Below are 15,237 nucleotides of genomic sequence, written 5' to 3'. Positions count from 1 at the left end.
ATTTGTAGCTTTGTTTTTTACCTATACCTTTTTTTTTTAATTCTTAAATATATATATTTTTAAATGTTATGCCTTCTAATTTTTTTTTCTGTTTTTCTTACTGTAATTTAAAATTGTATTTTATAAAAAAAAATTATGCACAAATGTTTCTATTAGCAAAATCACAAGTACTATTAATACAATTCTCTTTACATGACACAAGGCAATGTTGTATGACAATTTATTAGTATAATACCCAAATATATGTGATTGTAACAAATGTAACATCTGTTATATCAGGGATTTATTCTCTGATGTTTCGTAATGGACTGTAGCATTTGCCTTATAGCTGGAGGTGGCACATAGCTAGTGGCTGTGCTTGTAATGGTGTATGATCAGATATCTTCACACTTGCACTCCAGCACTGATTGACAGCTGTTAGCAACTGCCTGGAAACTTCTGTTCAACTTTATGAAAAACAGATTACCAAATATAGGACAGCTGAAATTGGAGTCTACAACACTGCATTGCTGCTCAGATAATCTGCAAAGGCATGCAGTGTGCACTGTGGCAACAGACATGCATGGAGAGAATAGCTGTCAAAGTCAGCACAACAGGGCAGGCATGAAGATTTACAAACCAAAACAGGCATCACTGCTATTCCATTATCCAGTTTCCACCAGCAGACTGGATTTATTGAAGATATCTGCTAGAACACAGCTATGTCTATGAATCATTAAACTTTCATAGACACCACCTCAATAAAGAAAAATGGCAGAGCCTACAGAGGGTCTGCTTAATGATCATGAGAGTAACTTAAAGGGATTTCCACTTTAATAGTTTTCCCCCTGCTTTATATACCTTCATGAAATAACAAAGGCGTCTTGCCTAGATTTTCATAGTGCCCAACAAGACCCCATCCCAATCTTGTATACATTGGCTTTGCAGGGTAAACAAATATAGGGCTAAGCAAACTATTTTACAATCCAAATATATAAGCATTTCTGCATTTGTAGCAAAAATGCCTCCCAGTTTGTTACCACATTGAAACAGAGAGGGTGGGACAGAATCTAAAATGTCAACATCTGCACCTACATAATGTTATTTAATTGTGCTTTACACAATCCTGTAATTTAGCATGGCTTGACACAGGTCAGGCAATCCAATTGCTGGCTCAGGTCTACATCTGAATAAAAAGGCCCCATCATCACTTACAAACTGAGCAAACCATACTTGGCAAAACTTTTGGGGAGGATAGAGCATTTTATCCATTATGCTGCTACATGGAGATGTATTAAGCAGGGATTGCAGTTAAGATTAAAGTGGAAAATATATCTTTATACTGGTCACATGTCGAAAGACATTATGAAATTAAACTGGTTACAATAAAAAGGTACAAAATATTAAATTAGAAGTGTCTCCTTTCAAAAGAAAAACTAAATAAAAAAGGGGAGCTGTACAAAAGCTGGAAAAAAAAAAAAAAAAAAAGGGAATCCTTTCCACAGCCAAACAGGTGACCAGTAAACAGGACACTACAGATAATGTAATCACAGTTCATAAAACTCAGGGGAGTCGTCTCACAAAGAAAGGGGTCACTCTCTCTGTTCCATCTTCACTTTGGGTGGTTTTAAAAATGTCCGTGCCTTCTTTTCCTTTTTTTTGCCCTTTGCGTGTGCTTGAAAATTTCTCCAACTGTCAACACGTCCATCTCGGCTTTCCTGAATAAAAAAATAAAAAAGAAACACGTCCTAATCAAGATCAATGTAAAAATAGCATAAATCACCAACACGTTCATAAGGAACCAGTGTGTGTTGATGCACCAATTAGATTACATACCCCTTGCAAAATTTGTAGAATTTCCTTTTGCTGCACCAAAATGCCACAAAGCAGCCCAACAACAATATGCCAAAAAAGCACCTAGAGAAGCTTGCAAATGTCTGGAAGCAAGAGTGGCATATGGATTTTAGTCAAAATGAATAAGTTCAAGTTTCCTTATATAATGAATACTCTGAACACTGGGAACTCCTCTGTATGGCAAATCCACCATCAGGAACACCCTCCTCCATGGACATCCTCCACCTCTAGTAAGTGAATTCACTTTGCAGAAATGCTTAGAGTGGCTAGAAGCAACTTCAACCCTGATATTGCATTTACACAATTGGATGATAAGATCCAACGCTTTACAGAAAGAGGATCATATATCACCCACCGCCCACCCTCAAATACATGGCGATTAACCCTGCTGACCAGAGGTGGAGATTGTCATTGCCTATTACTGCAACATGAATGTTGCTGGATCTACACTTTATAAACCAAGGCGCCAATGAACAACCAAGCTAAAATTGCTTCATGTAATCTGATTCCCCCCCAATCACATCAAGATGTTGCAACTTTCTTTTGATGGCTTCTTTTTTTTTTTAGCCCTTCTTAGATCTCCACTCAAGGACTTTGAAAAGGGTGACCATTATTCATAATCTATAATTAGACATACTAGATACAATCACACTTGTTTTTCTGATATAAATTTGTGAAGATGATTGGCAGCAGCAATCACCCTGTGTGTGGTCCTGCTTTCAGATGCAGTTTGCTCTGTTGACCAACAGTGCAAGCTACCTGACCTTGATCCTGTGTTTTTTTTATTGTGGGCTTGGTAGCATCGATACATTAGTCTTCGGAACCAGTTTCTGTGCAAACACTGTATTTACAATACTGTCTATGGATTGTGTTTATGTCCTTTTACTGTGTAATCAGCATACTATTTTGCATACATTCTCCATTTTGTCTAGCTCATGCTTATCCCCAGCCCCGATTCAGTTTGCGCAGCCTCCAAAACATCTGCATTATGCATACTGACTTTACTGCGTGAGCCATTGGTCCATATACACTGCTCAAAAAAAATAAAGCAACACTTTGAAAACATATCAGATCTTAACGGGCAAAAATCTCATGCTGGATATCTGTACTGATATGGACTGGGTAATGTGTTAGGAATGAAAGGATGGCACATCATTTGATGGAAATGAAAAATTATCCACCTACAGAGGGCTGAATTCAAAGACACCCAAAAATCAAAGTGAAAAAAATTATGCAGCAAGCTAGTCCATTTTGCTGAAATTTCATTGCAACAACTCAAATGGTCCTCCGTAGTTTGTATGGCCCCCAAGTGCTTGTATGCATGCCTGACAACATCAGGGCATGCTCCTAATGAGATGACGGATGGTGTCCTGGGGTATTTCCTCCCAGATCTGGACCAGAGCATCACTGAGCTCCTGAACAGATTGAGGTGCAACCTGGCGGCACTGGATGGAGCGAAACAATGTCCCAGAGGTGTTCTTTTGGATTTAGGTCAGGTGAGCGTGGGGGCCATTCAATGGTACCAATTACTTCATCCTCCATGCTCTCGCCACACGAGGCCGGGCATTGTCGTGCACCAGGAGGAACCCAGAAACCACTGCACCAGCGTAGGGTCCGACAATGGGTCCAAGGATTTCATCCGGATAGCTAATGGCAGTCAGGGTGCCATTGTGTAGCCTGTAGAGGTCTGTGCGTCCCTCCATGGATATGCTTCCCCAGACCATCACTAACCCACCACCAAACTGGTCATGCTGAACGATGTTACAGGCAGCATAAAGTTCTCTGCAGCTTCTCCATACCCTTTCACGTCTGTCACATATGCTCAGGGTGAACCTGCTCTCATCTGTGAAAAGCATGGGGCACCAGTGGCGGACCTGCCAATTCTGGTGTTCAATGGAAAATGCCAATCGAGCTCCACAGTGTCCGGCAGTGAGTACAGAGCACACTAGAGGACATTGGGCCCTCAGGCCACCCCCATGAAGTCCGTTTATGATTGTTTGGTCAGACATTCACACCAGTGGCCTGCTGTAGGTCATTTTGTAGGGCTCTGGTAATGCTCATGCTTGCACAAATGAGCAGATACCGGTCCTGCTGATGGGTTAAGGACTTTCTACAGCTCTGTCCAGCTCTCCTAGAGTAACTGCCTGTCTCCTGGAATCTCCTCCATGCTCTTGAGACTGTGCTGGGAGACACGGCAAACCTTCTGGCAATGACACGTATTGATGTGCCATCCTGGAGGAGTTGGACTGCCTGTGCAACCTGTAACGGAATGGCCCGTGACACCCAGAGACTTTTGAAGGATGAGGGGTACTCCTGTGCCAGCTGCACTAATGACTCTTGGGCATAGGATGACTGAGAACTGATATCTCGGATTACATGAGATGGGACATTAATGATAATTCATGTATTGCAGGATCTTGGAATATTACAGGTTGCTTATTCTGACCCCCAACAGGTCAATAAGAATGTCTCAGATTGTTGAGATGCTAATTAAAGCGGTGTTTCACCCTAAAAACAACTTTATAGCATCTCATTCAGCATATTAGCGCGAGCTACAGTATGCCTTTATATTTTTTGTTGGCGCCGTACTCCCTGTTTAATAGCGTAGTAAAATTTCCGACTCCCCGAGGGGATTGGGCGTTCCTATTCAGAGGGCTCGTGATTGATGGCCGGCTATGGAGCGTCACGCTTCACGAAAATAGCCGAGTAGGTCTCGGCTCTTCCCGGCGCTATACGGCGCCTGCACACAGACATCGGAGCTGACTGCGCAGGCGCCGTGAAGAGCAAACACCTATTTCGGCTATTTCCGTGAAGCATGACGCGCCATAGCCGGCCGTCAATCACAAGCCCTCTGAATAGGAACGCCCATTCCCCGGAAACTTTTGTACGCGATTACATTGAGTACGGCGCCAAAAAAATATATAAAGGCATACTGTAGCTCACGCTACTATGCTGAATGAGATGCTAGAACAAAAAAATTTTTTTTTTAGGGAGAACCTCCGCTTTAAGGCTGCCTATTGTGGGATGTTTAAGTGTCTTGCTGTGATTGCATTCTGTGTCCATTGTGCTAATTAGGTCTGCTCCTACAGACCATTTCATTGTGTATGCTAATGACACTGTTTTGTGTGAAAAGTCTATTGATGGTAGATATGTGTTGCCAGTCTGAACGGTCAGATGTCTGACTTCTCAGGTATAGTGAATTAGCATGTCAATTACGTTTAGTAAAGGAATGTGTTTTGTGTAACAGGTGGGGATCACTTATCGCAGAGCCAGACCGTCTGGATAATGATTAGCAATTAGCCCGAATGTGTATTGAAGCCCCCATTGTGTGATGTTGGGGGTGTAGAGTTTCATTGTCCCTGAAACATGCTTTTTGGTTGTGAACTGTATAAAAATCTGAGTTTTACCATTAAAAGTATTCATTCATTTTGGAACCAGAGACAGCTGTGTGTATCTCGTTTCTGGTTGGTGGAATGGAAGATCGTAAACGGTGGTGACAGTTACACAACCTTTATAGGGTCCAAGTATCACCTCATGCTACCAGTAGTGACACTGACCCTAGCCAAATGCAAAACTAGTGAAAAACAGTCAGAAAAGATAAGAAGGGGGAAAAAAAATGTAAGGCACCTCCACCTGAAAAAATATTCCTGTTTTGGAGGTCGTCTCATTGTTGCCCATCCAGTGCACCTGTTAATCAGTTTCAGCTGCTTTGCTGTTGAAATTAACAACCCCCTATGTGTACACCCCTCCCCCTCTGCTACTGCCAAATTGTTATTTTTTATTTGAACTTTTACTTTTTTATATTTATGCATTGTAGGTGTAATTTTTACGAATTGTATCCGATTATGTATAGCAATACATGTAGCCCTGTGAGTGTTCTCAGAGGTTTTTATTTATTATTTTCATTTTTTTTCTTATATTCTTATTGACCTTTAACAATTTTACTGGTTTAGTATGAGTTATCTCTGCTACTAGCATTGGTATAAATCGCATTCTCAGCAGTAGAACTGTGAGATCTCTAGCAAGATGGCTGCTGTTTTTCCACTTTCAGTGTTGGGGCTGGTTCTCATCTCCAGTAAGATGGCCGCTGTTTCACTCAGATTAATCTACAAAGATTTAAGAAAACCCAAAGGGTTGGCGCTGCGCTAAAAATTTGTTATGATAAAAAATTGTGATAAGTGATGTTATGAACAAACAAAAAAGTATATAGCAGCTAGCACTAAAATGTGTACAACAAATTAACAAGCATAAATGTAAAAAGCAGTGCAGCGCTAATATAAGTGATAAATGCTTATATGCAATTAAGTAATAGCAGTGAAACCAAAAGAAAAAAATTGTTCTTTGAGAAGAGACCAAATAAGTAAAATAAATAAAATAAATATGTGATGGAAAAGACAGCAAAGTCCGTTTGGAAACCCAATTATAAAAAATGTGTCTCAATCAAGTGAAAAAGAGTCCTTAATTAGCAAAATGTGATGAGATCTTGATTGCTGTGAAAAAGGTGTTCACCCATGCAGTTTGTGAAAGGAAGATTGGCCGCTTACCAGAGGTAAAGACTGTTTTCCACCAGTCTTATGAAGCCTATGGGAAGTCTGGTCTCCCAATACCTTTTCTGCAAAGTTAAACCTCAGTAATCGCTCCGGATATCATAAATTGGAATAAAAGAAACTTTTCATAGTGCATACCGTTTAAACCAGATGTAGGATTTAATAAAAGTAATGCACTTACAGTTATGTTGCCAAAAAACTGTATATAAATGGACAAGGGAAAGAGAGAGCGCTTCAGCTGTAGTGTTCCGATGCTCCTCGCTACTCAATCTGCAACCACGGCCAGCGTTCAGGACGGAACGCAATGACGTCACGGCACCCAACAATTGTTTCGTCGCAAGGGGACTTCTACGGGGGATTAGCCGGATATGGACGTCAGCGCGCTTAGTGGTTTTAAATAGCCCAGGAATCCATTGATGAAACTGGAAACCGGATCTGGTCTGCCAATGGAACTGAGGGCAAACCAATTGTTAAAGGTAGCAACGATAATCTACAAAGATAACATGGCTACTTTGATTACTATGGTTATGGATAAAAAAGGTGTTAATATAAAACCCTGGAATCGGTCACCCAGTCCATCTCCTGATGTCATGTGAGCGGTGGGAAAATGTGTAGGGCGGAGCTAGGTGATGTCACGGGAGGAAGCCAGAAGTGTTTGGCCTGGAGCTTACTGAACAGTATTGTGAATACCCAGTGTTACATGCCTATGCGTTTATTTTATTCTGTGAGTGGAGTTTGATTAAATAAGCACGGTAATATTGATTTACTACACCATGGTAGATCTTTCTTGTTTTTTCTTTGGCAATATGTGGTGAGCAGATGTGATAACCAAGGACGGCATCCGATCCTCTTAAAGGGGTACTCACCAATTTTATTTGAAGCCATCCAAGGAAGTGGTGCGAGTTGCTGCGTGAAGTAGTACCACAGAATATCCCAAAGTGCTGTGTGACCCGAAGTTCACACACCCAAAAGGTTAGATGTAAGCACAGAGGTGGTGCACTGAAGTTTGCGTTGGAGTTGTGGGAACAGGAATAAATCCTTGATCACCAGTGCACAAACTATCATATTTGAGTATTTAAACACTTGAGTTTCTGGACACTTTAGTAGGCTTCATTTCATTTATATTATCTTTATTCCAGTATTTATATTGGACATAATAGCGCATGTGCAGCACTAAAGTTGTGGGCACAAAGTGCAGCACTAGATTTTTGGACAATGCAATCCATTTGGTTCCAGCAATATATAGAATTTAAATTAAAGAGTAAGCATTTAATGCTTAGACAGCACTGGAGTTGTGGGTACACAGTGTTTGAATACCAGCACAATTCTTTATTTATAGATTTTAACTATTGTTTTAAGTCAACGTTTGAGTGCATTTGTGGTATTAAGATTTTTTTACAGCACTGTTATGGTGTGTGAACGTACGTGTGTATATATATTATTCAAGGCAATGCAACATTTACATATATTTACACACACACACACACACACACACACACAGTCTGGGTGTGAGCTCACACACCTGCCCCCATAGCAAGCAGCTTGCTATGGGGGCAAACACAGAAGAGGAGGAGCCAAGAGCACCAGCAGGGGACCCCAGAAAATTAAGTTTGCTGCAAACTCAAATTTGAGCTTTTGCCGTTTATTTTTGCCTGAACACAGCTCCATAAAAACCTGTGTGTTAATAATGCACACAGACTTTTACTAGAGTTTGGGAGCAGCTGTGTTTAGAGGTGGTAACATTTTAAGGAGAATTTTGGTAAAAGCACGCTGGACCCAGAAAAAAGGCATGTTAACACCTCTAAACGCTCCTTTAGCACTTTCATTTCAATGCCAGAATAAATTATTCTGGCCAATGAAATTATAATGCTGGACGCTGATGAACGCTGAAACAGCACATGCGTTTTTCTGCTGCCAGGTGAAATGCATCTAGGGAATGTCCAGTGTACACATACCCTAATATTTTATTAATTTGATTCAGAATAAATTAAAATGAATGCATTTGATCTGATAGCTCATGTTTTCAAAAAGGAAAAAGGTCCGCTTCTTACAAACTGCTAAGAGCAGCAAGTCCGCTTTAAAACATATATGAAAGGTAATATATACCAACACACAGGGCTCAAATGCCAGATGCTTCTAATTCTTGAAACAAGATCGGTGAGTGCCTCTTCCAGCTAATCTTCACACATGATTACTATATATTGAAGAACAGGCCACCACCAATTAACAGCGCAACACATTGTGAAACATTATGCAAGACTCTAGTGAAACGTCTCAAAAAACAATATGGTTTCGCGTAGACGAATACAAGGACATTTCTTTGGTATTTCCTAGGTGCGTCATGTATGGGTACAAGCAAGTTTTAATTTTTCACTTTTAAAAATGTGGGTAGATTTGATAGGAGTGTCAGCTTTCATACAAACACTACTATTTTCATATCTTGTAAGATTAGAATTTGCAACTGGGTTTTGTAAAGTGACAAACTTTGAAGATGTGTAGGCAAACTGCTTCATACAAAAGCAGAACAGAGTGATCAAGACAGAGTTGTTTTTTATTGCAGAGAAAAGAGCACTCAGAGCCTGGCTGCATTGTCTTACAAAAAAAAAAAAAAATACTAAAACCGCTGCAAATTTAGCTTTAATTTTAAACCAAACTAGAGAATTCCTCCAGAAATGTACCTCAAAGTTTCTCTGCCATTCTCTGTCTCGTTTGGCTTTTTCTTCAGCTTCAATTTCTCCTTCCCTTTGTCTTTTCCTGGGAGAAAATAACTGTTAATTACATGTCCTATACACAGTAGAAACAATGTAATCGCTGAATAACTCTGACTAAAAAATAAAAGGCTCCATTTTCAAATACAGATCTTCGTTGTAATATGAACTGTCCAAATTTTATCTGACATTATGGTTTTTATTTACAGCCATGTTAAAAAGGAAGCACATCCCCATCGAAATAGTTGACCTTTTAATTTGAATAGGCAAACATTAGATCAAATAGTGGCTATAGATAAAGAGAATATACTTTTATACGCGTATACAATGTATTCATTTTTCATTATCTATATAGTAACAAAAATGCAAACTTATCAAATGGGAAAAAAGTACACGGCTACATTTACCACCACTTTAAATCTATTTAATAAAAAACAAACAAAAAAAAAAGTGTTCCAAATTAGGCGAGTCATTAGAACCCCCCCTACAGAGTATACAGGTGGAACCTGTCTTACTCACATATCTAGTGCACCGTCCTCTCTTTGCAACTGACAAGTGTGGCATCATGCTCAAATCAACAAAGCTCTCTAAGGCCCTCAGAAACAAAGCTGTGGATGCCTATGAGCTTGTCAATATTACCAGACTTTAAGGATATCTCTTTTTAAAGTTGAGGTAAGTGTTCGTAGACCTCCCCTTTGCCCTCTCTAAAGGGGGGGGGGGGACTTATTGGTGTAAGAAAGGCTTATTTGCAGCCCCAGTGGGCTTAGAAGAGAAGGACTTACCACAGCTGGAAGGCCCCTAGTAGATGACTGTCTGGGAGGGGCACATGCATGAGAACCACAGAGTAGAAGTTGCGTAATGCAGAGTAAAATTTAGATTTTTAAAAAGTGGAGTCTGAAACCTCTTCCATCAGTAGCTGCCTCAAAGCATTAAAGGGACTTGCCAAAGAGAAGCTTGCCCTTGAAGGTCATATGAGCGAAAGGATCTTTTCTGCACCAGATCAGTTGCCCAGGGTTTAAGCCATAGAATTCTGTGCATACACACAGAAGGTAAAGACATTCTAGAGATATGACAAATTCAGGTTCTCTCTCGGATATCCAAAACAGATTATAGAGCTGAAGGTAAAAGTTGCAACTCAGTTAAGATTTTGGTTGTCCATCTCATGATAAAAGGTCATCAGGAATCACTCCAGCCTAGTTAGCCATAGGTTTGAGAAATTGTTGAGGAAACAGCGGTTGCATGTAGGGTTGTTCACACTAGTGCAAATGAGGTTTTTAAAACAGTCCCCAACTGCCTATTTACCGAGTTTTTAAAAGGAGGGAGTACCCCCAATAGGAATGGTAGGAACAGCAATAGGTGCAAGAATGGCAGGGTTCACAGTTTTATTTTTCTACTTTTTGCGGCTTCATAGTACCTTTAGGCATGTGGCAGTAACTGCTGCGTCTCCCCTGTTTCCACTCCTTTACTTCTAGAGTGAGGTTATTGCCCTGGAGGGTGCTCAAGAAATTCATGTGGATTAATGGGGTTCAGCATGAAGGAGTCGTGGTAACCCAGGCGATAACCGTGTTCCAATGGTTGCTTTCCATTTTGAAATTGGGCAACAGATGGTGTGGCAAACAATCAGCTTGTTGGCATAAAATGGTGGTAGCGTGAAGTTTATAAGCACTAGGTGGTCAGTAGCAGGAAGAGAACTTCTCGTTGGAAGGTTGAAAAGAAAAATAGGCAAATTTGAATAGGTTAGCATTTTTAACAATGTTACCCATTAAGCCAAAGTGAAACAAACAATATATTTAGGGAAAAACACGAAGAGTACAAGTGCCCTTAGACCTGTGCCCATGAACCACTTGTGTGCATAACACTGAATAAGAATGAATAAGGATGTAGTGTACACTACACAGTCATCAAGACATGTAAGCCAGGAGCTGGCAAGTTAAGGGCACATGGAAACACGATCTTACCTTATCCACTGGTCCCATTCAGAGTCCAAACTTTGCCTGTCACAGTGGGCATACCCTCAGAGGGGTCTTCAGGATGGACCATGGCCATGGACCAGTATAGCAGACTACAGCCAACTATACTTCCTGCACCATGCGCCAATGTGAACACCAAACGCAGGACCCAATGCAATCATTACAGGCAAGCCCAGCAATTGCAAGATCTGAGTAAGGTTTGCAAGATGTTCTCACTGATCAAGAAACTGTTAGCGAGCCCTGAAGGCAGAAAGTTGTCAGATGGAGGAACAAGGAAAATTTCCAGTCACATGAAAGTAGCAGCATATAACCACCCATGGTCTATGAAGCGATTCCTGTGTTCTGTATGAGAACAATATCTTTCTCCAATGTTTTTGCCTAGTCTAACACATTGTTTTTTTTGCCCACAATATGAACAAAAATGAAGCAAGAGAAAGAGGCACAGTAACAGCAGAAGCTGCAAAAACCCAAATATTTCAGTAAATGCCAAAATATTCCGTCAAAGTAATCACATTATAGGGAACCATGGTGAATGGTTGCCTGTCACTAGTCTTGAGACTATCAGCAGCAACTTAAATCACAAAACGTAGCAGTCACCCCATTTTTTTTTTTTTTTTTAAACCATGAGCGAGCAAGCCTGTGAATGTTAACTTATAGCCTGCAGGCTATAAGTTAAGAGATTGTGTAAGTAAGTTATCACTGTGTTTAGGTACCAACCTTTCATGCATGTCCTTTGTTTCCCTCTCTTTCCTCTTAATTTCCAGTTCTGCAAACAGCTTCATGGTTTGTTTGTATACAGCCTGTTTAAACTTCAAAAAGAGAGAAAACACCCTTTTAAGTAAAAGCTTTAAAAAAAAAAAAAAAAAATGTTCAACGTAATGTACAGTCGAGACATTTGTTCTTTCTATTGTAAACCTTAATAAAAATTATTGAAACTAAAAAAAATATATATAAAATAAATATATATATATATATATATGATTACAGAAGACATGCATCTCATAGCAGTTACAGAAAACTTACAATTCAGCCTACACTAAACATCTCTCCAACAAGTATTTATTGGACAGTGTGGTTGGTCAAGAGAGTAGTATAGTCTCATGACGGACTGTGGCATGGACCTTTCTATTCTCCAATAATAGAAACATAGTGGTACCTTCCTTCCTATTAACCTGCACCAGCTGCTTCAAAAGTGCTCATCCTTTCCCCAAAAGGCTGACACCATGTAATGCCGTCACTGTCACAGATATGCCACTTAGAATTCATCAGTTCAGCTCTCATCACCCCTGGATGTTAACATATGTCTATTTGCAATGCAAAATCAGTGACTTGATTGGCACAAAAAGGAATGAGATTTCTGATGCACGGGTTGTACCCAACTGCAGGGCTTTATGGGAATATAAGGGGGGGGGGGGGGGTGGAAGAAGAAGAGTGTAGTTGAGTTTTTATCCAGTGATGCATTGTTTATAAGCTGAATAGTTTAACCACTTGAGCTCCAGAAGGTTTTACCCCCTTCATGATCAGAGCATTTTTTTGCTACTGCGCCAACTGGCAGTCATGCAACATTGTACACAAATGGTATTCGATCACCAAGGTTTTTTTTTTTTGCAATAAAAAACAAAAACACGAAAATTTTGAAAAAATAAAAATAAATCCCAATAAGCGTATATAATTTGGTTTGTGTAAAACGTCTAAAAACCATAGTATACATACTGAAATTTATACAGCTATGGCACTATACTGGTACTGGCGGTGATCAGCGACTTATAGGGTGATGGGTAATCTGGTGCTAGCTGATACTGGCTGGGAGGTACACTAACTGACGGACATCAATAGTGACACCAATACAGTGATCAGTGCAAATACTGTACACTGTTACTATACTATTGACACTGGCTGGGAAAGGGAACTTTCAAATTTTGTGAAGCCAAGCCAATTCTAGGGCTAGGCCTCGATTCTCACGACTGCAAAATCATGACTGCCACCTACTGGCATTTTAAGTTATTAGCAGTTTCTAAAGCAAAGGTATGTAAAAAACAAATGTCTTATAATCCCTACCTCAGCTGTCACAAAATGATATGCATAGTAAAAGGTTAGACTGGGTTAACATATGTGTGAGTGGTTGCCCCTGCAGGACCACACCTGTCCCTGCAGCTACAACTACCCGCACAGAAAAACTCGTTGCCGCTCAGAAGATGCATGGAAATACCATTAATCCTAATGGTACCTCTTCGCACTGGGAACCGCACTGCACTATGTAGTTTCATTGCGGCCGCATTTTTTTTTTTAAAAAGCAGCAGGGATCTTTTCTCTGTTTTTAGTGAATACAGCAGCCCATTCAAATAAATGGGCTGCTGTACTTGAGCAATGCAGCTGCAGGGAAACCTTGGGCTTCTCCCCCTTGCTGCTAGATACCTAAACTGGAAAATATAAGTGCTGAAATAGTTAAATCAGCATATTGTGGCTGTGCCATAGATCTATGGAAAAGGAGTTGCTGCCCACATCCCTGACTTGAATACAAAATAGAACAGTTTCCTCTATGGGACTTTGGGAGGCAGGAACTCCTTGAAAATCGAAATGTATTGAAATTGTATTTTTTTATTAGAAAAGTAAAACATTTATGATATAACTTTGCTAAATAGTAAAAAAAATTGGACACACACACACACACACACACACACACACACACATATATATATATTACAATACAGGTGATATATCAAAAAAACATATACAAACAACCACTTGACTGTCAAGTAGACAAACTAGGACAGAGTTACCAACGCGTTTCAAGGTTAGTAGCGATGAAACCTCTTCTTCAGGGGTAGTGGTTTAATGAGTGGTTGTCATATTTCTTGACAATCACCAATATTGCATCCACTTAAGAAAAAACAGGGAGAAAATCAGCTGCCAAAAATCGGGCCAAAAAGCGGGCCCAAAATCACGAACACACACGCTACCAAAGTACAAGTCTGCTCAAGACCCTAGAATTGTGAGGGGTCCTCCGATCTAGTGTTGGTAGGTTTGGTTGATATATCACCTGTATAAATATATTCTCTCTCTCTCTAACTTCTCTAATAAAAAAATTTAAATAAAAAAAAATACAATTTCAATACATTTTGATTGTCAAGAAGTTCCTGCCTCCCAAAGAGGAAACTGTTCTATTTTGTACATATAAATCAGAATCGCCTTCCTTCTGGTGACTAGTGGGCTGCTTTTTCCTGGCCACTTCTTAACGAAGCTGTGGCTCAGAGTGAGATCTGTGTGAGACAGAGGCACTAACCAACTTGCTCAGACCGCCGTTTTGATCAGTTAATACACGGATCTAAACTGTCATCAGAAATACCCTGCTGGAACGCTACATTCATCATACATATAAAAAGGTCTTAAACCAGACTAAAGTTAGTGGATAATAGAGGGTGTCAAGATCAAGATATTCAAGCTAATTTAGGGTTGTTTTCAGACCCATCTTAAGCCAAGTAGTATACTTTGAAGGATTACAATCAGTGTCTCCACTGCCTTGGTAATTCTCTGTAACAGTTTTTTACACATGTTAAAATAATAATTTAAAGGCCTCACAATTTGTTAGAGAGGAAGTAAAGTATTCCTTTTTAAATGTATCTACAGGTAAGCCTATAATATGGCTTACCTGCAAGTACTGCAAATATCGTATTTATCGGCGTACAACACACCCCAAGTTTAGGAGGGAAGTTTAAGGGGGAAAAAAAAACTTACATTTTAAATGCCCATCTTGGCAGCCTTATCAGTGTCCATCTGCAGCCTTGCCTATCATTGCAGAATGATCAGTGTCCATCTGCAGCCTTGCCCAAAATTGCAGCATGGTCAGTTGTCCATCTGCCTGCCGAGGAGGGAACGAGAGCCGCTGATATAGACAGAGCCGGATGTCCTGTGTACTCGGCTCCTCTCGCAGTCCTGTCCTTTGGCATGGCTCCTATAATGGACATAACCGGTCCAATGGCGGGACATAACTGCTAGGAGGCGGGACTGGGCATGACTGCGAGCGGAGTACACAGTACACTCGACTTTGCTTATTTCGGCGGCGCTCGTTCCATCCTTCCCCTCCGAGGCAGCCGTTGGGCGTATAACACGCACCTACGATTTTTTAAGGGGGAAAAAAAAGTGCGTGTTATATGCCAATAAATACAGTATCTTAAACAC

General features: G+C 40.3%; 1 protein-coding gene across 2 annotated transcripts in view; it reads right to left on the bottom strand.

Annotated features, from left to right (window-relative positions):
* Positions 1-204: 204 nt before the first annotated feature.
* The window catches only part of DNAJC8 (DnaJ heat shock protein family (Hsp40) member C8), a 45,467-nt gene continuing 30,434 nt past the window's right edge, over positions 205-15,237 (bottom strand). For both annotated transcript variants that reach the window (XM_040338036.1, XM_040338035.1), the window contains exons 7-9: positions 11,776-11,867; positions 9,059-9,134; positions 205-1,697 (exon numbers count right to left, since the gene is read on the bottom strand). In XM_040338036.1, the coding sequence (XP_040193970.1) occupies positions 1,572-1,697; positions 9,059-9,134; positions 11,776-11,867 (294 nt within the window). In that variant the 3' untranslated portion in view covers positions 205-1,571. The remainder of the gene's footprint in view (positions 1,698-9,058; positions 9,135-11,775; positions 11,868-15,237) is intronic.

This window comes from Rana temporaria, chromosome 2, assembly GCF_905171775.1.
Source record: "Rana temporaria chromosome 2, aRanTem1.1, whole genome shotgun sequence".
NCBI classification, from domain to species: Eukaryota; Metazoa; Chordata; class Amphibia; order Anura; family Ranidae; genus Rana; species Rana temporaria.
Note: the sequence above shows the minus strand (reverse complement) of the source record. Positions and strands in the feature narration are given on the sequence as shown.